Consider the following 25,917-nt stretch of genomic DNA (forward strand, 5'->3'; position numbering starts at 1 on the left):
CTCATGAGGCATCTTGTGCATGAGAGCTTTGATACCACCAAGGCTCTGGGCTCATGAGGCATCTTGTGTGTGAGAATTTTGATCACTTTGAAAGTCTCTCGGTCTCCCTCCACCCCTGCCTCGCCCTGCTGTCCCCAGATGCATGGCCCTTCTCACTGATCTCTGTATCAGGACAGCTAAGCCCACAGCGGTCACTCAGTAGTGAATGAATGAGTGATTAATGAATAAGGTGACATTCTGCAGAACTGGTCACCTACAGGTAGATCCAGAGGGAATCTGACCTTTGTGTGAGGGAGTATATATTCTAAATGGCTCTTTGGGGACAGGTAAAAGGGATTCCTATGTAATATCATAATAGAAAGGTGTGAGTCCCAGCACCCAACTCCTGGCTTGCTGAATCATCAGCTCATTGGTGAGAAGAGTCCCATTCCAACCGCCCCCACTGTAGCTAGTCTTGCCTGGGTTTCTTAGTGACGATTCCTCAATGTCTGCCTGATCCTAGGTGTGCTATAGCCTTGGACGCTTGGATGTTCCCTCTGGAACGAGACTTTTACCCCAAAGCCCGGGGCCCTGTGTTCTTCATCAACGTTGAGAAATTCCAGACTGTGGAGAGTGTCAACTTGATGAAGAAGATATGTGCCCAGCATGAGCAGTCCAGGATTGTGACTGTCCTGTAAGTATTCCCCAAAGGCATGACCACAGTGTCCCATTCATTTTTCAAGCAGCTAGGACTCCTTCCATTTTTTTCTGAGTTATCCAGGACTTTTTTATATTTAAGATTTATTTATTTGTTCTGTTTATATGAGTACACTATTGCTGTCTTCAGACACACTAGAATAGGGCATTAGATCCCATTAGAGATGGTTGTGAGCCACCATGTGGTTGCTGGGAATTGAACTCAGGACCTTTGGAAGAGCAGTCAGTGCTCTTAACTGCTGAGCCATCTCTCCAGCTCCAGAACTCTTTATATATCCACAGAACATCTGGATATTGCAGAATACCCACGTTGTAATTCCTGTAGCATTTCATATGTCTCTCATCTCTGCCTGGCTCCTCCTACAGAGGGTTCTTCAACAATCTTTGTGGCTGCACGGTAGCATTTGCTTAGTGCTTTCTGGAAAGCACCCGGTGTGTTTGGTCTGGTTAGCTTCCAGACATCTCTAGCCTCCTATGGGAATTTTACTGGTTTTTGAAGATTATGAATATAGTAAGATTTGACAATTTGTAGAATTTCCATGAATATCTAGTTCACAGAGATCATAAAAGCCATTCATGCAAGCTGAGCCTGTTGATGCATGTTTGTAATCCCAGCACATAGGCAGCTGAGGCAGGGGGATGGAAAGTTTAAGACCAACCTGGGTATCAACATGAGATCTGAAACAAACAAACCTCTGAGATGCTGGCCAAGTAAGACCTGTTCTCTTTACCTGGCACTGTCCTGTGGGTAGTTTTCTTTGGGAGCCATTTTCCCCAGAGGAACATGTGTTTGAGTCATAAGCTATTGGCCTTGTGAGAGTGTGAAACCTCCCTGACCTGCGTATGCCCTACTCAAGCCAGACAGCTCACATGCACCAGTGCCTGTGTTGGGAAGACACAACTGGCTGCTTGCCATACACCCTGGAATCAGCTAGGCAGCTGAACTGTATGCCATGCTAAGCCCCTGAGTGCCAGTTGGCTGCAAGCAGTGGCTTCAGTGGTTTCTTCTCTCGCCCACCCAGGGCCAGCCCTTCTTCTTTCATTTTGATTTCATAAAAATGAAAGGGGGACAGGACTGCAGAACCAGTCAGACCCAGTCACTTGTAGTCTGTAGAGAAGGGACAGAGCACACAAAGGGGACCTAACTATAGCCACTGTATTCTATGGATATGGTGGCACACACCTTTAATCTACTCAGGAGGCTGATGCAGGTAGATCTCTGTGAGTTCAAGGCCAGCCTGGTAAGTTTCAGGACAGCTAGTGCTACATACCGAGACCCTATCTCTACCTCCCCCCAAATTTTTTAGATGTATTCATTTTATTATTTTATGCATATGAGTTTTCCCCAAATGTATATGTCTGCTGTCCATGGAGGCCGGGAGAGGGTGTTGGATTCTCTTTTTGTTTGTTTGATTTTCTTTTCTTTCTTTCTTTCTTTCTTTTTTTTTTTAAGAATTATTTATTTGTTTTATGTATGTGAATACACTGTAACTGTCTTTGGACACACCAGAAGAGGGCATCAGATCCCATTACAGATGGCTGTGAGCCACCATGTGGTTGCTGGGGATTGAACTCAGGACCTCTGGAAGAGCAGTCAGTGCTCTTAACCACTGAGCCATCTCTCTAGCCTGCTTGTTTGATTTTCAAGACAGCGTGTCTCTGTGTAACAGCCCTGGCTGTCTTAGAACTCACTTTATAGACCAAGCTGGCCTCTAACTCACAGAGATCTGCCTGCCTCTTCCCCCCTAAGTGCAGGAATTCTTAAGCCTAGAGAGTTGCGAGCCTCTCACTGTGTGGGTGCTGGGAACAGAGCCTGCGTCCTCTGCAAGAACAAGGGACGTTAAGCACTGAGCCAGACCCACTGTGTTATTTTTTAAATCTAGTTCTGAATATTCAAGAAACCAACATATTTATTATTCCACACACATTTTTCATGTGCCTTAAAAGATACATTTTGAAAATCAGTTTGGGGCTGGCAGAATGGCCCAGCAGGTAAAGGCACCTACCGTGAAGCCTGAGTGTGGAGCTCTGTCCCTGAGCACAGTAAATGAATAGATCTTATTTTTAAAAATCTGTTTTCCTGTACACCAGACGGGTGCTTTAGCATTTATATTTTCCCATACCACATTCATTTAAGTTGTGAGTAATTTAGCTCAATGGGAATCCAGCAAGGATTTTACGTGTGAATTACATGTATTTAGAGGGCTGAGGCTGTAACGTCATGGCAGGATCTCTGCCTAGCATGTGCAAGGCCCTGGGTCAGTCTTCGCTACCACAAATGAATGGATGAGTGAATGAATGAATGATGTGTTTACAGCCAAAGGACTTAATTCAAAACCCATTTTCCATGCCCTCTCTGCTATGATTATTGTGTTTCGTGTCCCTGTTGACTCCAGGGCTCCTTCTGTCAGTGAGGTTAAAGGTACCGTGGGCCTTGGGGTCTCTGGATAAAAACGGAGGCAACATAGGAGCAGTAGGTGCTGAAAAGCCCCCCTCCTCCCAGCTCCCCTCTAACAAGCTCACCCTCTTCCCTGTATTGCCAGGCACGGCGATCTAGGCATTGAGCCAGCTTCGAAGCCAGGTCCGCCTCAGTTCAAACCCTAGTGCTGTCCGCTGTGTCTTGTTTCCTCCTGAGATTCTATCACAGGGGCAAATACTTCCCAGACAAAGTCCCTGGCAGAGTCACACTGACACATAGGCAGCACTTTGCACACAGTAGGTGCTTGATGCCTGTGCTTAACCTCCACCCGCCAATGGGCGGTTTCTATCTCTCTTTAGAGGTGCTGTTCATCGGAGTCAAACTGACTTTGCCTTTGTGACAGGCAACCTGATTGCTAAATTCTTCTCCAGTAACACTCGTGGGACCTTGGACCCTTATGAAGGTCAGGAGGTCATGGTGCAGGCCATCTTGGCCTTCCTGCAGAAGCACCTTGGTAAGGAGACAAGTGGGGCTTATTGGGCACACGTGGGGGTCCCTTGGGTCTCCCACAGCACCCTGCTCTGTCCTGACATGACCAGGACACAGGAGAACGGAAGGCTGGCTGGAAGAGTGGTCAGCGCGGCAGCCCAGAAAACTCCTTTGCTCAAGGTTTGCCCCTCTAGGCCCTGACTTAGCAGGTGACCTTGGCCTGATCATCCAACCATTCCGAGCCCCGGCTCCCTCACTGTGAGAATACCTTTTCCTCTCTTTACTCCACCACCTCGGTCCTCAAACTTATGACTTTGTGCATTGTGGGGTGTTTGTGGAAATAATTGGCCAAAACGTATGAGAGTTTTTAAAAGAAACCAAGTATGGAAAGATTGTGACCAATATCGTAAGTCACAGACCAGCTAGATGCAAAGCCCTATGAGGTCCCTGGTGTCATCTCTACCCAGAGAAGGTGTCTTCTCTGACGGACACGAAAATTGCCTCCCCCAGTGGGACTTTGGATGCTAGAAGTGATTGTCTAGGGGCTGGTGAGATGGCCCCGTGGGGAAACAACACTTGTGGCGTGTGGGGAAACAACACTTGTAGCACAAGACTGATGACCCAAGTTCAATCCCTAGAGGGCGGAAGGAGAGAACAGAGCCACAGAGCTGTCCTCAGACCACCCCCCCCATTCTCTGGCATGTGCACATGTGCGCGCGCGCACACACACATACTGCAAAAAGGAGTTGATGGTCTAATTAAACGTTTTTGGCCACAAAGACGAGAATTTTAGTTTACCTCAAGAAAAATAAAATTGAAAGTATGTTTATGAGGGGCACCTGACCCAGAGGGGTTGGGTTTTTTTCTGTGTCTTCTTCCTGTGGCTTCCTGTTTCCTCAGTTTCTTTCTTTCTATGATCTTTTATTCTACCCTGATGCGTCTGTTTGTTCAGTCTCTGCTTCCTCAGAAACTTGGCTTAGTTTATGCCACTGATGGCTGGTTTCCTCTTCTTGAGAGTTCATGTCTTCCTCTTTAGAGCTCTCTCTTCAGAGCTGTATTTGAGGGGGTAAGCCTTGGGTATAGCAAATATTTATTATATGTTTATTATGATTATTTTTTCCCTTCTTCCTTTCTTTCTTTTTTCTTTTCTTTTTTTCCAGACAGAGTATCTCTGTGTAGTCCTAGCTGTCCTAGAACTAGTTCTGTAGACCATGCTATCCTCGAACTCATAGAGATCCCCTTGCCTTTGCCTCCCCAGTGCTGGGATTAAAGATGTGTGCTACCATCACCCTATGATTATTTCTTGACACCAGATTCCCAAGAGAGATACTTGTGTCAGCTTATCTTTGCCTACCAAAACACACTGTTGTTCACTGTCCAGCCCAGCCTGGAGCTTTCATGGTCACATGTCCTTTCTGATGAAGTCAGTATGAAGGAGTAAGTACCATGACCCTCCCTTGTGAAGGTGGCCCCTCACACTTCACTTTCATCAGGAGGCAGCTGGGCTTGCCTGGACTCCTGAGGTTTGAACTCGAACCTGACAGCAAGATCAGATACCTCACCTTGCCAAGACATACACACATGCGCGCTCATGTGCGCGCGCACACACACACACAAACCATACATATGAGTACACATGCATACATACACATGTACATAAACACATATACATACATACACACATGTCACATGCGCACACATGCATGCATGCACACAACACAGTTGCTCTGGTTGGTACTCGAGCTGACCAGAGAAAAATCTCAGGTAGCACATGACAGCTTGTTAGGTATCTGTGGTCACCGCTAATATCCTCTGTTCATTAAGCTGATGTCCACGGGACCTGCAGTTCCTCTTGAGTCCCCCATGTAGTTGATTAGTGCCTCCTTTGGGTGCAGTTTGTCGGGGCCTCTTTTAAAGAGAGGTGCCCTGGCCGGAACACGGCACACTAGACATGGTCTGGGAAGTTCCTGGTCCTCCCCTCTCTGTGTTCTGGACTTGGCTATCCCCCTGGATAACCTGGTACATTCATGTTTCCCACAATATGTGCAGCCCGTTCGATTTGGACTGTGCTTATGTTTAAGATTTGCGAGCCCTGTGAAGAATGCACTGATGCTTGGAGCCAGACTGGCATTTTTTGCCCTCATTTCACCTTGTAAATGATGAGCAAAGAGCTGTTCTGACCCAAGTTCAGAGATTTGTAGGGTGCTCATAGAGACATGCCTTTTCTCCTGAGCAGAAGGGTGGGCCCACCTCCGGAGACTTGAGTCGTTCCTGCTCCGTGCTCAGCCCACACCTCCTGGTTCCTCTGGGGACGTAGGATGACAGAGGATACTAGAAATGGTGGCACACACCTTTAATCCCAGCACTTGGGAGGTAGAGGTAGGTGGGTCTTGGTGATTTGAGGCCAGTCTGGTCTACATAGAGAGTTGTAGGCCAGTCAGCTCTACATAGTAAGACTGTCTCAAAAAAAAAAAAAAAGGAAAAGAAAAAGTTGAGGTGACAGGGGAGCCCACAATGGTGTGGCCCTTTGGTAGCAGAGACAGCCAAGGGGAGCGACCAACAGAAGAGCAGGTGGGACAGCAGTCATGACTGTGGGAATTTTGTTGATGATTCAGTTGCTGATGCTAAGGACACTGTAGCCACCAGGACTTGTCACACTCACCACCAGCCTGGACCCATTATCTGTCATGTCTGATTCTGAGGATGGCCTTTCCAGTAGTTCTTTTATTAGCTTCATTTTTAAAGATGAATATACTAAAGCTTAGAAAATTTCTGTAACCGGTGTTAATGCAATTCCAGCATGTAGCCTGGCTCGTTAGCTCCATGGCCCACCCACGTCTGGTCATTGGTGAGCCGAGGTGTCGTGATGTGCAGCAGTGTCTTTAGTTCCCAGCACTCACGTGGCGGCTCACAACAATGTAACTCCAGTTCCAGGGGTCTGACACACGCAGGCAGAACACCAATGCTCATTAAATACATACATATGTACTACCCACTCACTCTCTGTCCCTCACCCGTTCTCCCAGAAGAGCTCACACCTCCCCACGCCTCCAGCACCTCGTCCCTCCATCCCGTCTCCCTGTCCCTCTGTCCCTCTGTCTGTCTCCCGCTGAATGGCTCTGCCTTCCACTTTGCTCAGAAGAAAGCCACAACGCTCCACCGCTTCTCCATGCCCGTCTGGGTAGACCCTGCCTTCCCGCCTCCCAGATCTCCCTCCTCAGCTCCCCGCGAAGGCCTCCAGAGCCCGAGCTTTTCATGTATATCCCTGATGCTCCTCTCTCTAGGATGCCCCACTGGCTCATGGGAGCGACTCGGGCCGGTCTTTACAGTGGTTTGCCTAACCCTCCTTCCTGTTTGTGCCCGTCCAGACCTGAAGGAAGACTACGATCAATGGAGCAGCTTCATCGAAGGCATCGGACCGTCGCTCATCCAAGGGGCCCCGCACTATCTGTCCAGTCTATAGGTCGCCTGAGCTGAGATTCCACGTAGGAGCTGCCCAAGGATACTTGCAACCTATCGGCGGGACCCTTTTTTTTCTCAGATCGAGAGGATGTAATCAGAGAGCTGATTGGGCAACACAACTGGACGCTTTGCTCTTGGGATGGTTGATCTTAAACTCACCTCACAACAGATTGTGGATGGATCGCTGGCTGACTGGGAAGCTGATTTTTTTTTTTAAGTCAAGGACTCATGACCCAGACTGGCTCTGAAGTTACTACGGGTTGAGGATGGCCCTCTTTTTGAGTGACAGACATTAGCACTCTTGCCTGGCTTGTATTCAGTGCTGGGAAATCAGACCTGATGTGAGCCACTGCACCTGACTTGGGTTAAAGACTATGAAGTACTCGTGTGCTGAGGACCTGTTCTCAATAACAGTGGTCCCCACCCCTGTCCCAGGTCCCATTTGCCTTAAGTAAGAACAGTGTCTACCTGCTCGGCTGAATTCTCTCTTGGGTCATTTCCACTCTTGCGCCATTCTGTCTGTGCCACCATAACTCCATAGCCAGTCTTTTTGGCATCCAGGCACACATCTCAAGGAAAACTCACTGGATCCATGGTACCTACTTTAGACTGACTTTACGGTGGTTTGCCTATCAAGGTTAGACAGACCATTGTGCTAACTGACCACATCCCCTACTCTTGGCGAGAAGAGTCATAGGGTGGGACTGGCTGAGCCGCTCTCTGTCCCCAGGCAAAGCTCCATAGAGCCTGGATAGGACAACTTGACCGAGTGAGCCCATTTCCTCACCTTGGGCAGTTGTTGCCTCATGAAGTCAAAAGCCAGACGGAAACCTTAGGGCTTCCAGCCCTGCCCAGTGCTCTCCATCTACCTTCTCTCTCTCTAGGGCAGTCTTCCGACCATAGGAAATACAGTAATGGACACTTTGTACTGTCATGCGTAGGAGCCCATGTGGGGCAAAGAGTATTGTCCTCAGAACACAGACACCAAGGAGCCCCTCAGAAACTCAGTGTCCTTGAGGTTTCACAAGTATATCTTGTCAGGAAACATCCTGAGTAGGCTAAGATGGGCTGGGAACTATTAACAGAGCTGAGTTGCCATTTGCACGGGCCTCAGAGGAACACCAGGTTGGCCATCTCAACTCCGGGAATGTCCCTAGAGAGGTCTGAGGTCAGCTTTGTCCTGCCTCTTACTCAAACCAGGGTACTTTAGTTGTCCGTTTTGTTTTGTTTCTGGTTTTTTTGTTTTTTGTTTTTTGTTTTTTGTTTTTTTTGAGGGCATCCCCCAATTTAAGTTAAGGAACCGATCCAGTCTGCTTCTTCCTGTTTCGTTGAATATTAATGCTCATGTTGGCCTAAAGGCATGCTGTAACTCCGTCTGTTTAATCAACATTACAGCAAGTTGGAGAACCACCTGGAAGTGACTTTTCTGATTCCCTTTGTTTGAGAATCATGGGAAGTCTTCCCAGAGTTCCAAGCTCAGTGGGCAGGCCCACCCAGGGCTGTGTCTCTGCCATACCAGATGTGTCACGAGAGTCCAAGGAGGGAAGAACCCAGGAGGGACAAGCGCAGGTCGGACATGTATCTCTGCACAGTAGTCCAAGGTCAGGGCCACCAAAGCAATCCAGAGAGGTGTGCACGCGTCAGGAGGCTCCTCAGGCATGGCTCTGCAGCTGCACCGCCGGGCTTGGAGTCATGGCTCACCACTGTATAAACTGCAGCAAATTCTACTGCCTTCCCAACCTCGATTTCTGCATATGTAAAATGAGGGCCTGTGTCATGGGAGTTGGAATGATTGAGTGGGGGATGGGTAACCCCGGAGCTAGTAAATGTGCATTTCCTATGTCCCACACATGTGCTAATTGTTTGAACATTAAATATGTCCAAGTCAGAATGACCCACACATATGATCTCTACCCTTCAAGATTTGTTGAAACGTGATTGTTGGCCCACTCACAGTATGATTAAAAAGTCTATCCACTTTGAAATCACTGGCTGGCTTTCTTCTTCCATAACTCGTGGAATTTCTTTCCAAGAGAGCACACATTGGTCTAAAATAGGATCCTCTAGCCCTCCCCCCCACACACACACATGGGGACCAGAGTGTCCAAGTCCCCACAGGCCACCCTAAGAAGATGCTATCTCAGCCAGGTCCTGGAAGCACCTGTGGCCTCAATTTTACCTGAGACCCCAAAACAATGCAGGCAGGAAGCTGTGAGGGTGTCCAGGGCCTCCTGAGACAGGACCCCCCTCCACTCAGCTCACTCTGCTAGTGGTCCACGTGTCCAGCAGCACCAGACCAGGGGGAGCTATTCTCTAACAGAATTATTCAATAAGTCACAAAAACCATTGCCTCTGAAAAGGTTGTCTGCACATAAACACCCACACATGCTAGGCTAGGTGGTGGTGCACAGCTTTGATCCCAGCACTCAGGAGGCAGAGGCAGGTGGATCTCTCTGAGTTTGAGGCCAGCCTGGTCTACAGAGGGAGTTGAAGAACAGCTGGACCTATACAGAGAAACCCTGTCTTGAAAATAAAAGTATCATTTTATGCTAATTTAGCATGTGACTTTTTATTTTTCATTTGTGAAACAAGAGTTCTCTCTCTCTCTGGTTGTGGTTGTTTTGGTTTTTTGTTTTGAGACAGGGTTTCTCTGTGTAGCCCTGGGTGTCCTGGAACTTGCTGTGTAGACCAGGCTGGCCCCAAAATTTTAGAGATCCATCTGCCCTTAAAGGCATGTACCACCACTGCCTGGCAATAATATTATTAATTAATTAATTAATTAATTTTTGCCTCCTATGGTTATTGAGATCATTCTAGTTTCCTATGGTAACTTCCTGGTGGCTACTGAGGGCTCAGAAAACAGCTACCATCCAGTGTTCCATTTATCCTTTCAGAGCTACTAAGCTAAGTGTCATTTTTCCTTTCTCTAAGTAGCCAGAGTGTCTTGGTTTAAATTCTCATTCTGGTGGAGTGCCTGCCAGAGTGCGGGAGGCCCTGGGTTCCATCCACAACACCACCAAAGACAAGCCAAAGTCCCGTCTCATTCTAATCTCTCCTCACACGAGACCTTCCCTTCCCTCAGCCACTGTGTCCTCCGCCAGAGTGAAGCTAGGAGAAGAGCAACACCCACCCATTGTCTTTGCTCTGATTTCTTAGTTCTCATATCAGAAATCAAAATTCATACTGCAGTTGTAACCCTGCAGGCCTCTGACCCCCCAGTAGTCCACACTAATGGACTGGTTTGGGTTTTAATTTCACATCCAGTCATCCAAGCACAAGCATAGGTTCTAAAACATCAGAAGGTCAGCGGGAAAGATGGATCTGTGGTTAAGAAAATGTACTGCTCTTACAGAGGACGGAGTACTCGTTGACAGGATCCTGGACCAGCCTCCCAGCCCACTGCATTCTGCTGCCAGATCTGTCTGAAACATGGTCTTTGTGTCAAAAATCCCAGCCTGACAAGGTAGTCTGTTTAGTGGAGAGAACAAGCCAGTCTCTGGGTTTCTGATTAGTTTTTTTTAGATGTTATAAACATGTGTTAATTATACACGATAATAGGCTACATTGTGATATTTTCTTTTGTTATTTTTAATTTTTTTCTTTTGAAACAGGTTTTCTCTGTGATTTATTATTATTGTTTTTGTTGTTGTTGTTGTTGTTGTTATTATTTGTGTGTGTGTGTTGTATGTTTGGAAATCCCACTTACATTCCACAGAGCATCTGATCCTCTAGAACTAGAGTTATGTACAGATAGTTGCAAGCCACCATGTCATGTGGGTGCAGGAATTGAACCTGGGTCCTCTACAAGAGCAGTCCATGCTCTTAATTGCTGAGCCATTATGCCAGCCTCCTCATTATAACATTTTCATACATACATAAAATATACTTTTTCAACTAACCAGACCCCCCCAGAGCTCCCAGGGACTAAACCACCAACCAAAGAATACACATGGATGGGTCTATGGCTCCTGATACTTGTGTAGCAGAGGATGGCCTTATCTGGCATCAATGGGAGGGAGGCCCTTGTTCCTATGGAGGCTTGATGACCCAGCGTAGCCGGGTAGAGCGGTGAGGCAGGTGGGTGGAGGAGGGCCCTCTTAGAGACAAAGGGGAGGGGGTATGGGATGGGGGTTTGTGGAGGAGAGACCCCAAGGGAGACATTTGAAATGTATGTAAATAAATAAAATAACCAATAAAAATTTATATACTTTTACCTGACACTCCCTAACATCCCTCTCCCTTTGACCTCTTTGCTTTTCCCAACTAGCCCTCTTTCTGTATTGATGGTGGACATGTGTATGCATATGTGTACTTGTGTGTGTGTATGCATACATATTGTTTGTGTGCATGTGTGTGCGCTCATGCATGCATATTGCATGTGTGCTTGTGTATATGTATATTCATGCATGCATGGTGTGTGTGTGCACATGTGCATGCGTGTCCTGTCTCAGTGACTTTACTGAGGATCCCTTACAGAAGTGGCAATAAGGAGGAGTCATTTCCAAGAGTGTGGACAAGCTGTCTGTGACTACACCACTGAAGAAAACGTCTCCTTAGATTTTTGTGGAGGCACGGGGTTTCACAAGCCCCTTCCCAGATCCCTGGGTTCTTGTTCAGTCCCTTGTCACCCTCTCTCACTGTGTGCCCTGGGGTGTGCTTCTGTGGTGACTCTAGATTTGCTCTCTGTGTACCAGAATGCAGGGAAGCAGTTGTTGAGTTGGCTGGTGTCTGAGGCCCCTTCAGTTCTGTCTCTCGATGCTGACAGTACACAGGATGCTCCTTTCCCATAGAATCACATCGGATTTCTTCCCTGTTTGCTCTCCCAGCCTCTGTTCATTCTTCCCGCATCTTTCTGTTCCCTAGCCCTCCCTTGGGGTGATTGGTTGACCTCCCAGCCCCCGTTTCCATGCATCTCAATACCACTAACGCTTCAGTCTGGTCTACCACTCCCAGCCAGTCTACCTCTTCAATGAAGTGTCTTGATTGCGTTCAGTTAACATTTGATCTCTCAGCCTCCTGCTCCCGGGAGAGCTGTGGTCTGGACCGTATTGAATGTTACACTTTATTACATGATTCCAGGGCCCATCTGTTGGAGGGGAAAGAGCATCCCCCTGTTGACTGACATACGAAGCAGGAATCCTGCCCTTTGTCCCCTATCAGCTTCTTGTTCCCTTCCCAGACGTGGAACCAGCTGGTGCTGGCCCGGCTCTCTGATGTCTCCAGCAGCTGCCCCCCTTCCTTGTCTTCCAGCCCTCCCCAGACCCCAGCTGCGGGGCCTGGGCAGAGCCAGAGACAGCCCAGGCCTCATAAGACTTCAGGGGGCGACAGACAAGGATCATTTGGGAATTAGAAGGAGGGCAGAGCTGAGTACAAATCACACTCGTCTCGAAAACGAGGGAAAGCAGTTTGCCAAGTTCTGTTTCCCATCTTGCTCTCATCTAAAAAAAGCTGCTTAGAAACACGGGCCTCCTCGAGCTGTGAAGCCAGATGGCCCGGAGACACTCAGCTTGCCTGGTACGCATGCGTAATTATTCATCTTCACAGGATCACGCCCGAGACTGAGTTCAGACACAGATACGTTCTTTTGCTGTGTGATCTGGAGCCAGCGGGTCCTCCTGAGCTTTTGTTTCTTTTTCAGTAAAGTGGGGTTACTCGAGCGGGTCTTGCCCACCTCGGGGTGTTATTGTTGGGACTGCATAGCTAATGTAAAACGCAATGGCCTTTACTGTCTACAAAACACAAGACAAACAGACACGTGTTGCTGTTCACAATAAGGCGCGCTGAGTTTTGCGTTTGCTGGGATGAACCACTACTTAGTAAGTACTTAGTAAGTACTTTATTTCTGTGCCAGGTACCGTGCTAAGTGTTTTTTGTACACTGCACCATTTAAACCTGACCTCATTCCCATAAGACACTGCATTTATTCCCATTGTTTGGATCAAGAGGGTGAGACTTGGAGATTTACACACACACACACACACACACACTCACACACATACACACACACACACACACACACACACACACACACACGCACGCACGCATGCACGCACGCACCCCTACCCCATTCACTGTGACACCCATAATTTCTAGTAATTGTACCATTGGAGCCTTTGTGTAAGGAAGAAGCCTGGCTAGGTCAGGAGAGTTAACGCCTCGGATCCCTGCACTGCGTCTGTGCTCAAGGAACTGAATCTAAAGGCCTAGGAGACAAATCAACAGGTAAACCTGCTGAAGTGAGTGCTGTCATCGGGGACCTACCCTGCTCAGAAGTGGCACAGGTGACCAGTTTCAGCTTAGCGGAGGAGAGCTTAATGAGCATCAGGTACCGGAGCGAGCGGAAGAGCCAAGCCTGGCAGCGGACACCTGTAATCCCAGCATGCAAAGGGAGGAGGCAGGGGGATCAGTTCAGGATGACTCCTGGCTACTGTCATGGTTAGCGCTCACTATCAACATAGCCAGGTCTAGAATCATGGGAGACAATCCTCTTGCCCCCCTGTGAGAAATTGTCTAGGTTAGGTTAGTCTCTGGGTGCACCGGGAGTTAGTCATCATTGTTTTACTGACTGGCATAGGAAAACTCTCCCGCTGTGGGCAATGCCAGCCAGTCCCTGGCTGGGCTCCGGGACCTTCTGAGTCTAGAAAGGAAGCTGGCCAAAATTGTATCATCCATCCCTCCCTGCTTCCTAACTCTGGACGCAATGCGAGCATCTGCTTCAAGCTCCTACATCCCTGATTGCCCATCACCATGCACTATACTTGGGCCAAAATTAAACTCCTTCTTCCTTAAGATGCTTTTGTTGGGCTGTTGTAGCACAGAAACAGAAAAAGAAACTGAGGGAGCTTCCTAGTAAGTTCAAGGCCAGCCTGTGCTACATGGAACCCTGTCCCCCAAAACAAAACAAGTATCATCTACTGGAGTATACTTGGTATGTTGATTATCTATCGATACATAACCAATTGTCCCAAAAATGTAAGAGTGCTCTTTCACCCTCTCAATAGCTCAGGGGCCCTGGTGTGCATAGCTGGGCTGTTCTGACTGATCATGAGGCTGCTTTTCCCTGTCACCATCATTGCAAGGCCCGCATCTTCTTACAGCGTGGAATGTTCAGCTGCTGGCTTCTCCCACAGCAAGTGATCAAAGAGAGAAAATGACAAGAGAGCCGGGATCCAGGAGAATCAAATGGAAGCCATGCTCTTTTTCAAGTGTTATTTTTTATTATTGTCATGCATGTGTATGTGTGCATATCCAAGTTAGTATGAATGTCACAGGCATGCAGATGCCCACAGAGGCCAGAAACGGACATCTGATTCCCCGGAGCTGGAGGTACAAGAGGTAATGAGTTACCCAGCATGGGTGCCTGGAAATGGAACAGGACTCCTCTAGAATAACAGTACACGCTCTTAGCTGCTGAGCCATCTCTCCAGCACTTTGACATCTTTTTTCTTTTTTTTTTAAATTTATTGCATGGTATGGTGGCCTGTAGAGGTCAAAAGGACAAGTTCCTTAGGAGGTTCTCCCTCTTCATCATGCAGGTTTCAGGGAGGAAACTCAGGTCGTTAGTCTCAGTGGCAAATGCCCTTACTCATCGTGCACCAAATAGGCCTCCACTGTCATCCCCCAGTAGCACACATTGCAGAGATGGGCCTTACATGGTTTTGATGAACAAGATCATGGCGACAGGAGTAGGGCCTGGTGGGAGCATCTTGGGGGCTGGCCACCACAGTACTGAAGATGAACAGAGTGTTCTAGCAGAGGAGGCAGGAGAAATAACACGGTAAAGGCACACGAGTGTCCTCAGAAAGGCTTGGCCTCTTCAGGACATTAGCTGGTGTGGAGAAACAGATGAAAATCATGCAGGAGGCTTCTTAAGGAGCTGGAGCTGGTCTGCTGCTGTAGCCAGGGCCTCCACCCACAGGCCAATGTCCTCACTGCCGATCAGAATGGTGGGGGAGGAGAGAGAGGGAAAGAGAGAGAGAGAAGAGAAAGAGACAGAGAGACAAGAGTCAGACAGAGACAGAAAGAGATAAAGAAAGAGAGATAGGTAGAAAGAAGACACAGCACACCAGGAGGTACCATCAAAACATCTACCCTTCCTTCCTCCCTCCCTCCTTTCCTTCCTTCTTCCCTCTTTGCCTCCCTTCCTTCCTCTTTCTTTCCTTCCCTACTTTCTCCCTCCCTCCACCCCTCCTTTTCTCTCTCCCCAATTCCTTCTCTCTCTCTGTCTCTCTCTTCCTCTCTCTCTCTGTCTCTCTCTCTCCCTCTCTCTTTCTCTTTGAGACAGGGTTCCCCACCAGCCTGACATTTGACAAGTAGACTAGTCTGAGTGGCCAATGAACCCAGGGATCTGCTGGTCTCTACCCCCAGAGCTAGGATTATGAGATGCAACCTCTTAGCCTCTTGCCCCTGCTGCAGTGCCTCTGACTTGCCAAGTTGGACTCTTAGCCCTCTCGACTTTAAGCCAAAATAAACTGCCTTTTCCTTAAGTTGCTTATGGTGTTTTGTAACAACAGCAACAGAAATGTAATTCACAAGCATGGGTTTGCTATGCGGCCCTGTTTGTTCAGGACTCAAGCATTCACAGGGTGGGTATCTGCAACAGGCTCTGAGCAGAATGTTGCGGCTAAGCAGGGGCACTGACAGGCCTGGATAGTTCTCTAATATTATTTACAAATGTTTTTTGTATGTATGCAGATGCATATATTTTTAAGGATTTTAAAAATGTAAGTAGTGGTGTGTTTGTGTTTGTGTGTGTGTGTGTGTGTGTAGTGGCCAGAGGACAATGTCACATTGAGTTTGGTTTTAGCTGGGGTCTCTCGAAGGCTTAAAACTGGCCAAGTAGGCTAGGCTGGATGGCACTGAGTCCCCGATCTACCTGTCTCCACCTCCTCAGCACTGGGATTAAAAATCTGCCACCACACCTAGCCTAAATCTGCCGCCACACCTAGCCTAAGTCTGCCGCCACACCTAGCCTTACTTATTTATTACATGGTTTCTGGGATCAAACTCAAGTCCCCATACATAAAAAGCAAAAAAAGCTAGTGAGCTATCTCACTAGCCAGGGCTGTCCATCCCCCCACTTCCGCCGCCCCCCCCCCCAGACAGGGTCAGTCTTTTATAGCCCAGGCTATCTTCCGATTTACTATGTTGCTGAGGCTGGCCACTCCTGATCCTCTTGCCTTCAACCTCCCACCAGCTGTGATTAAAAATGTCTGCCAGCACTGCCAACATCATATACATTTATTTGTATACATTGTTTGTATCACACACACACTTACAAACACACACATTCAGACACACATATGCACATACACACATACACACACACACCTCAATTTTTTGGATGTGGAAATTGGAGATTGGAGAAGTTAGAGGCTACACTGCTTTTCATTCATTTCCTTGGATAACCAGGACCAGAGCCAGATCCCAGACACCATGAGCCTTGGACTTACGTTGTCACCCTGCCACCTGGCTCCCTATTCATTGGAGACCTGGTCCTTCCTGACTTTCCTCTGGGCTGAGTGGTTCTGATCTCCCACTTTGTCTCTGACATCGACTCTCTCACCCTTACATCATCCTGAAGTCCCTCATCAGTTCAGCATAATTGGTGCCTCATCCCTCGGGCCTCCTGGGAGGGGGAAGCAGACAGTGACTAATGTTGTGGAGACCCAGCCTCATCTCCTGGCGCCTGTGCCTCTCTGTGGGCTAATGCTGGGTACAGTCACATGGGGATCTAGCTGCTGTGTCCCCTCTCCTACCTGGAATGCTGTCTGACTTCACTGAATCAATCTGGCAGAACTTAAAGGGAATATAGTGCTCACTCGCTAATCCTGATGCTGTTTTATAAAATTAATTAATTATAATTATTATTAATTAATTAATAAATAATAAGGGCTCTAGGCTGAGGAAGTACCTTGGAGGTTAAAGTGCTTGCTGCAGAAGCCTGTGGACTGGAGTTCAGAGCCTGTGAAACATAATTGCTGGAGTGTGGCAACTGCCTGCAATTCCAGCCTTGGAAGGTAGAGATGTGGGATCTTTTGATCTAGCTGCCTAGCAAGACTGTATCAGGGAGCTCTGGGTTTGATTGAGAGAGCCTGCCTCGATGAAGAGCTGTCAAGGATAAGTCCTGGCTTTGATCTTGAGCCTCCACTTTTGCACACATGTGCACCCACATGTATGCAAAGTCACGCATATGCACACCTGTGTACACATGAAAAATGGAAAAGGAGGAACTAGAAAGACGAAAAAGAATGAGCGGCTTAGTCACGAAGGTTTGTGGCCTAGAACCTTGATGCTCTGACCATACCAGGATGGTGCTAAGCAGAGGGCCTCGGGGACAGGCGAGGGCTGGCCAAGTGAATTAAGTCATGTTCACGGGGTGGGAAAGAGTCACAGTCAGCACAAAGGGGATGGCTGGTGGAAAGCAGGGGACACAATGCTCATGCAGGGACTATGATGTCCCAGAGCACTGGGGTCAGAGGGGCACAATCAGCCCTCAATGCCCACTAGCTAGCTGTGTGCTTTTGGAAAACTTCCTTCAGACCTAATACCGAGCTGAGGGCAGAAGCACAAGGTGATCCTTGGCTATGTAGAGTCCAGAGTCCGTCATGGTAGGGAGGGCATGATGGCTGGGGAGTGTGGGGCTCAGGATGGCTCCTTTACCCCCCGGTGGGGAATCTGGACGTAGGAGAGAGCTTGGGTGTGAACTGGTAGTAGGAGTCACCTGCAAAGGCCCACTTCCCAGGGATCCACTTCCACCAGCTAGGCCATACATCCAGAAGCCCCTACAACTCCTCCAAACACTGAAGACTAGGAACCAAGTAGCTAGGAACCAAGGCCTCAAACATATGAGACCGCAGGGGGACATTTTACAGTCAAACCATAACAGTGAATAAGTGTTTGGTTAGCATGGATGGGTGGCTGTGTGAATTCTCCTTAGAGCACAGGGGTTCCCATCCCAGAGTGGAAGGTGTGATTATGGACTGTGGCGGGATGACGGTGGGCTGACAGGATGCAGCTGGGTTCCCTTTGGGATCCCCGCATGCACAAAACTCAAGGAGTAGAAGATCGAGTTAGCGGCCTGTTAGTCACAACCAAATAGAGACTCAATCTAGTCTAAGCCAAATGTGGATTTATCGGTCCGGGAAATCCTTAGTAGGGTTGTTGATTCTCCACATGGAGACAAGATTGTAGCCAGCAGCCCCAAGCTCCCAGCATCCTTCCAGACCACAGTACTAGAGGAAGACCTTGGCTATGCGCTCTGCCAGGGACCAGATGATTGGATGCACAGAGATATAAATTGATGCCACATGTCTCCCTTCCTCTTAGACTTGTCCCCGGGACAGGAGGTGGGTCCTGAGACTGGCTATGCCTGCCTTCACCTACCCTTACACCACATTGTGCTGTGTTTGTAAGCCAGGTCCCAAAGGAAGGCAGGACCTATGTCCTCCCAAGGACTGCCAGGTGCTCCATTCCTAGGGGACCTTCTGAGACTTGGCCTCTTTACCTGGAGGCTTGCTTAAATCTCTCACTTCATGTAGAAGCTTCTAGAACCTATAACATCTTCTACGCCCTGCCACACTTTATAGAAGCCATTCAGTCCTGGACACACTGGCTAAGTCTTGCAGAAACAATCTGATTTTTCTATTCTATTCAGTGCTTTGACAGCAAGAAAAGCCTCCACTATCAAAATGTCCCCTGTGTCCCGTGGCCTTCCCAAGCTGCCCTTCTGTGAGGCACAGTTCAAGTGCTACTCAGGTGACAACCCCCGGACTCTTATCTGGTAGGGTTAAACTCCTTGAGCAGGGCAGATTCCAGACTGACTTTCCCCTCATCAGCTGCCTGAGCAAATGCTCTGCCTGTCTTGTCTCCCACACACAGCATTCCTTTTCTCCCTGGGCTGCAGATCTGGGCGATGAGGGTAGAGACGGGCAGCCTCCAACCCTGTCACGGTGCTCTGGACTCCGTGTTTGAAAACCAACCGAGGCTGAGGAGTGGTTCCCCCTTCCACCTCACCAGGTCACAGGCTGGAGCTGCAGAGCTTGGAAGATCCCTCCCTAAGCTGTTCTAGGAGACAGACCAGAGCCCCCCAGGTCCTTGTGGAAAAACCCCAGGGAGCCATGTTTTCTCCATTTTGTGCCTCTGCCTGACGTCCCTATTTTTCCTTGTTTTGGGTTCTAATTTATCTTGCCCCCCTTCAGCTCAGGCTACAGGACCATAACAACACAGGCTGAGAGGTAGAAACAGTCACCGAAGTCCAAGGCTGTGAGGCCCAAACTCAAGCCTAATTGAAGCCCAGCATGGTGGTACACACCCCTGGTCCCAGAACTGGGAGGCAGAGGCAGGTGGATCTCTGAGTTCAAGGCCAGCCTGGTCTACAAAAGCATGTTCTAGGACAGCCAGGGCTACACAGAGAAACCCTGCTTGAAAAACCAAAAATAAACAAGCCTCCCACAAAATGATACTAGTTGAGTTGGCTCCTAGTGGGTAACCCAGATTGGGGGGCTGCTATCTCTTACATGGTAGAAGGACTGATTAGCTTTTTCTTCCTTTCCTCCAGGTAGTTTTCCACTGAGTTGTGACTCCTATCCCTTCCTCTTTCTACAAGGACACTAATCAATCATGGGGTCTGCACCCATGATCTTCTCTTCACCGAACTGCTCCCCGAAGCCTCGCCCCAGAGCATCGTCATAGCCGCTTATAAGGTTACAGTTTCAACATAGGCTTGTTTGTTTGTTTTGTGACAGAGTCTCATCTAGCCCAGGCTTGAACTTTATATATAGCCAAGAACGACTTTGAACTTCTGATCCTCCTTTGTCTACCATCTGAGCACTGGGGTCACCATTTATACAGTGCTGCAGACCAAACTCAGAGGGCCAAGCATGCTAGGCAAGCCCTCCCTCAACCAGCTACACCTCTAGCCTCACGTGTGGATCTTAGGGGAGGACACTCTGTCATAACAGAGGCTTATTACAGAAAAATTCAAAACAACCTAGGCATGGCAGCACACACACACACACACACACACACACACACAAAATCCTAGCATGAGAGAGGCCAGCTTGGGGTACATGGTAGCTTTCTGGCAAACCTGGGATATCAAAGGAAACAAAGTTTGGGTCGACAGTCCCGGGGTTAGTAGCCTTTGCTGCTCTCGCAGGGGAGCTGGGTTTAGTTCCCAGCACCCACAATGGGCTGCCCTCAACTCTCTAGAGCTCCAGCACCAGGAGTTCTGATGCCTGCTTCTGGACTCTGCCTGCACTTACACTTATACAGTGCACATACAGACAAGCGGGCACACACATATACAAATAAAGAAAAAGTATAGTAAAGTAAAATAAAATACTATAGCAAAGCTGGGCTTAGCAGCACAGGTCTGGAGCATCTTAGCTACTTGAGAGCCTGAGGCAGAAGGATTCCAGGTTCGAGCCCAGCCTGGGCCACTTATGGGGTGGCTGGCTATGTGTCCAGAGATAAAGGGTCCTGGCTAACATGTGCAAGGCCTCTAGGTTAAGTCTTCAGAACTGTAGCTCATTCCTAAAAATACTCTGTGGTGTGTGTGTGTGTCTATGTGTGTGTGTATGGTGTGTATGGTGTGTATGTGTATGGTGTGTGTGTGTGGTGTTTGTGTCTGTGTCTGTGTGTATCTGTGTGTGTCTGTGTGTGTGTCTGTGTGTGTGAGTGTGTGTCTCTGTGTGTGTCTGTGTGTGTGAGTGTGTGTCTCTGTGTGTGTCTGTGTGTGTGTGTATGAGTGTGTCTGTGTGTGTGTCTGTGTGTGTCTGTGTGTGTGTGTATGGTGTGTATGTGTATGGTGTGTGTGTATGGTGTTTGTGACTATGTGTGTGTGTCTGTGTGTATGTGTGTGTCTGTGTGTGTGTGTCTGTGTGTGTGTCTCTGTGTGTGTTTGTGTGTGTGTCTGTCTGTGTGTGTGTATGAGTGTGTCTGTGTGTATGTGTGTGTATGTGTGTGTCTGTGTGTGTGTGTGTGTGTGTGTGTGGTGGTATCTTTCATATGTACATGTAGATACTGCAGCTTCTAATTACTCCCTTCCAGAAGAGTCCCAGGAGAGATATTTCAAAGGAATTCAATAAGAAACGAAATTGCAGTCTCAGCACATTGGAATTTACTGGCTGCCTCTCAAGAAAGCTTGGAGGCATAAACAAATTGATCTCTATACCTGAAAAGAAGAAGGTTTAGCCACACCCCTAGGTTGTCCTACAAAGCCAGAGAATGCTAGTTTACTTAAAAAGTGGGTTGGTAGCCTGGAGACCAAAAAGAAGCCCTGACCCCAGCCAGAGCAGCCCCTCTCTGCCCTTTGCCGGTGGAGCTGTGGGAAGATTGATTGGCAATATGGAACAAGGGGGTTTAAGTACATTGACATTAAGTTACAGCTATCGGGCCAATGGGACTGGGGACATAGCTCAAGTCAGAGCACTTGTCTGCATGAATGACCGCAGCCATGGGTTTGATGCTCAATGCAGCAAAAGAGAAAAAGGCATCAGGGGCTAGGGAGATGGCTCATTCAGAAAAGTGCTTGCTATGCAAGCTGAGTTCCACCCCCACCCCCACCCCACTCCCTATCGCCCCTACAAAAAAGCTGAGTGTGGCGGCAGATGCTCGCTTGTAATCCCAGCCTGGAGATGGAGACAGGATCCCTGGCCACTTAGCCTAGCCTACTTGGCAAGCTTCTGGCTAGTACAAGGACTCCCATCTCAAAATACAAGGTAGGTGGCATCCGAGGAACATCCAAAGTTGACCTCTGACCTCCACAGACTCATGCACATGCGTGCACATGCATCAGCACACGCACAAACATGCATACATATACATACACACACAAAGGGGAAAGGGGAAGACATCAGGCAACAACTCTACTGAATATGTTCATGGTGGTCCCAAGCCATTGCTGCCAGGGACAGATGCAGGGGCTTGGGGGTTAGGGTTCCACTCCCTCTACAGCACTTGGAAGGGGCACCCTGTATTGGTCTATTACTATTGCTGGGCTTCTGTGGTTTGCTGACTCCTGTCCATAAACACATCGTTCCTTCAGGTATGTGATTGTTTAGCAGTAAAGCTTTTTAGCCTGTCTCCTAGCACTTGGACCCAAATCCCAGCTCAGTAGGTTCCAAAAGACTAATGACCCTCAGAACTGCACGCAGAACAGGACCTGGTCAAATGTGTCCAGGGATAATCACTCTCAGAACTGCATGTAGAACAGGACCTCGTCAAATGTGTATTATCCAGGGAGTTTACAGTGTTTACCAGAGCTCCAAGAAGATATTTCTATTTGATAGTGTGTGTGTGTGTGGGGGGGTGCTTGTCACCCTCCTACTCTCCACCGCCCACCATGCCAAGCTTTGGCAGGAGCTGGGCTTTTCTAAGTGTGATCCCCATCTCATCCCCACTGAGGCCAAGCCTGGGCAAGCTGAGGAAACACCTCCCTAAAGTGACTTTGAAAATCTCCTGCCTGGACGAGTCAGTGTTTGTGCTGTGGGTGAGCCTTCCTTATCCTTTGGTCTTTCTGGATGAAGGGGCAGGAGAAACACAGGTAACCTCCTCCACGCGGCACTGTGGAACGGTTGAGCCCAGAGGCTAAGCCAGGCAAAGGCTCCAATCGCTTGCTCTCTTTTCTTGTTCTCTTGACTCTCTCTATGCTGAAATTACCTTGTGAATGAGCACCGAGTGCCCCATCTCATGTACTGTTGTCTGGATGCCACTTTCTGTAGACACCCTCCCTTCCCGAGGTACCTCATGCCCACTCTTCCTTCCATTCCTGAGGAGTCTAGAGCCCGTAAGCTCCCTCGAAAGGTTCTTGGATTGTTATTTATCAAAAGAGGCATGCCCCAGTGATCCCCAACATCTTAGTCACTGTTCTATTGCTGCGAAGAGACTGGGGCTCTTACAGGAGCTGGCTTTCAGTTTCAGAGGTTTAGTCCATTGTCACGGTGGGAAGCATGGCAGCACGCAGGCAGACACGGTGCTGGAGAAGGAGCTGAGAGTTCTGCATCCAGATCTGCGGGCAGCAGGAAGAGAGTGACACTAGGTCTAGCTTGAGCTTCTGATGCCGCAGAGCCCACCCCCAGCGACACAATTCCTTGATGTGGAAACAGACTCATGAAGGAATGCTTAGCTGAAGCAGACACCGGAGGGAGGATGCTCTGCGAAAGCAAGCACGCGAAAAGGACACGTGATGAAGGATTCTTTGCTAACAACACACATGTATTGGTCTGCCTCACGTTGCGTAGTTGAGCTCCGTTTGTCAGGACTCCATACAGAGAAACGCACCAGAAAACCCCTGTTGGTGTGCTCCTGTTTCTTGCTGCTTCCCAGGACTTTGCTGATTGGCAAAGTGATGTCCGCTGAGACAGACCTAGGTGCTGAGTCAAGACCCGTGTGGGACATGCGATGTGTGGAGGGTATAAATAGGACTTGAGTGACAGGAGCTGAGCTTGACTTGCTTATAGAGTTAGCTGTGCAACACTTGTGGGCTTCGAGTGTTTCCTGATCTTCAAGTCACTGAGAGAGGCTCAGCCAAGACCTTCTCCTGGCTTCCCTCCCAGTCCCTCCTGCTGACTGGGGCGGAGGATGAGGCCTGGCTGTTGCTGCCAGGTAGTAGCTGATTCCTATTTGCTATCCTGACTCTAGCTAACTGGACTGCTGGTGTATCTGTAAAGTGGTTTTGAGTGGGTCGAGCTGCCACTGCTAACCTGTGAACTGAACTGCTGATTTCCAGACAAGACAGACAAGAGTGGCTCCAAAGAACCTTTCTAAACAGGTCCAAACCCCCAACTCCATATCCTTTCTCTTTCACTACCTCTGGTGGGTGGTGGGTTAAAGGGAGGTTAAAGCATTTAAGAACCATCATTAAAAATAGGTTTTGAAAAAATTTCCTCCTACAAGGCCACACCTCCTCATCTTTCTAAGTAGCGCCCTCCCTGGTGACTAAGTATTCAAATATATGAGTCTATGTGTGCCATTTTTATTCAAATCACAACACCAAGTTGGAAGGTTGAGGCAAGAGGATTGTGAGTTTGGTGTCAATCTGACAGAATGACACCTTGTCTCAAAAGTCAAAGAATCCACTATGTCCAAGGACATAACTCGTGAAGGAGGGGCAGGTATGCTGAATGCTGGAAGCCTCAAGTAGTCAAGGAGGCCTTGCTATGACAGTCTCTATGGAGCAGAGAAAGCCTGGGTTTTGGTGTTAAGAAGGCCTGTATTCAAATCCTGCCTCTGTACTCTTTGTTTTGGTTTTGGCTTATTTCTTCCTTCTGTTTGTTGTTGTTTTTTCAAGACAGGGTTTCTCTGTGTGGCCCTGGCTGTCCTGGAACTCACTCTGTAGACCAGGCTGGCCTTAAACTCAGTAATCCACCTGCCTCTGCCTCCCGAGTGCTGGGATTAGAGGCCTGTGCCACCACCAGCCAGCTTGTTTTCAGTTAAGTGTATTTATTTATTTATCTATATATGTGGGTGTGCAGGTGCCATGGCATGAGCATGTAGGTAGGAGGACAACTTGGGGGGGGGGTAAGTTCTCTCCTCGAATCATGGAGGTGCCAGGGACTGAACTCTGTCAGGCTTGGCAGCAAGCCCCTTTTCCTGTAAGCCATGCCATTGTCCCTAGGGTTCATTTTTGAAGACCATATTACTCTCTCCGCCTTGCCTAATAAAGGAGTGGTCTTAAATCCACCGATTGCAAAAAAAAAAACCTGGATTGCTTCAACACTTGATCTATTTTCATCCCTCCACTGCTTGCTTAAAATAAGGAGCTCATTGCTATTCTGCCCACGGCTGCATCTAACTCAGAACTGGACTGGGAATTGAATTCATTTTTCTCTCCTTTGCTAAATACCATTTTTATCTTGGCTCAGTGTGTGAATCTTTAGATGGTAGCATCTGCTTCAGCAGTCCATGCCTGGGCCTAAAGACAAGTGATATAGGACCTCCCTAACCCCACAGGACCTGCCTGTCTTCCCACACACAGCGGCCATCCTTCAAGCTGCCATGAACCTCTCTCTCTCTCTCTCTCTCCCTCCCTCCGTCCCTCCCTCCCTCTCTCCCTCTCTCCCTCCCTCCCCCTCCTCCTCCTCTTTCTTCCTCTTCCTCCCCTTCCCCTTCCCCTTCCTCTCCTTTTCCTTCTCCTTCTCCTTCTCCTTCTCCTTCTCCTTCTCCTTCGATTTTTCATTCCTGGGTGACAGATGGGAGCCTTCAGAGTTTCGCCACTCCCCAGACTTCAGGCTCTCTCCCTTTGAAAGAAGAAAATAAGCAAATGGTGAAGGCAAGCTTCTCCAATGGCAGTTTCCTACTTGTATGTTAAAAGAGACTCCTAGGCCTTTAATCCCAGCATTTGGGAGGTAGAGGCAAGAACTGTGAGTTCAAGGTCAGCTAAGGCTGCCTAATGAGACTCTGTCCCAAATAAACAAAAACAAAGAGCAGGAGTGGGATGGGGTGGGGAGATGACTCAGGGTAAGGTGTTTTCATAGCAAGTGTAAAGACCTGAGTTTGAGGCCCAGAAACCAGATGTGATGGTGTGTGCCGACCAGCCTAGTATCGGTGGTGATCCATGGATCCTGGGGCTCACTGGCCAGTCAGCTTGGCCTACTCGGAAAGTTCTAGACCAGTGAGAAACTCTCAAAAATCAGGTGCCTAAGGGCTCCCTGAGGACGCCTTCTGCCCTCCACATGCATGCACATGCAGAAAGACTCTCAGGCAAGGGGATTACTACTAGGCCCTGGGACACACACACACACACACACACACACACACACCGGCATGGGCCAGAGAGGAGGCAGATTTTGCAAGAAGCAGTGATAGATTTTAAGAAGCTTAAGTCCTCAGGAGTAGGCTGTAGGTGA

At 48.5% G+C, this 25,917-nt stretch overlaps 1 protein-coding gene and 1 long non-coding RNA gene across 7 annotated transcripts in view; one reads left to right on the forward strand and one right to left on the reverse strand.

Annotated features, from left to right (window-relative positions):
• The window catches only part of Pafah2 (platelet activating factor acetylhydrolase 2), a 31,629-nt gene extending 22,578 nt beyond the window's left edge, over positions 1–9,051 (forward strand). For all 6 annotated transcript variants that reach the window (XM_031379013.1, XM_031379015.1, XM_031379014.1 and 3 more), the window contains 3 exons: positions 503–673; positions 3,475–3,629; positions 6,973–9,051. In XM_031379013.1, the coding sequence (XP_031234873.1) occupies positions 503–673; positions 3,475–3,629; positions 6,973–7,067 (421 nt within the window). In that variant the 3' untranslated portion in view covers positions 7,068–9,051. The remainder of the gene's footprint in view (positions 1–502; positions 674–3,474; positions 3,630–6,972) is intronic.
• Positions 9,052–14,261: 5,210 nt separating this feature from the next.
• Positions 14,262–23,014, reverse strand: LOC116096810. Its single transcript, XR_004121118.1, has 2 exons — positions 22,969–23,014; positions 14,262–14,997 (listed from the first exon to the last, which is right to left on the reverse strand). It is a non-coding gene; the product is annotated as an uncharacterized LOC116096810 (long non-coding RNA).
• Positions 23,015–25,917: the final 2,903 nt, after the last annotated feature.

The sequence above is a fragment of the Mastomys coucha genome, unplaced genomic scaffold, assembly GCF_008632895.1.
Source record: "Mastomys coucha isolate ucsf_1 unplaced genomic scaffold, UCSF_Mcou_1 pScaffold18, whole genome shotgun sequence".
Taxonomy (NCBI): domain Eukaryota; kingdom Metazoa; phylum Chordata; class Mammalia; order Rodentia; family Muridae; genus Mastomys; species Mastomys coucha.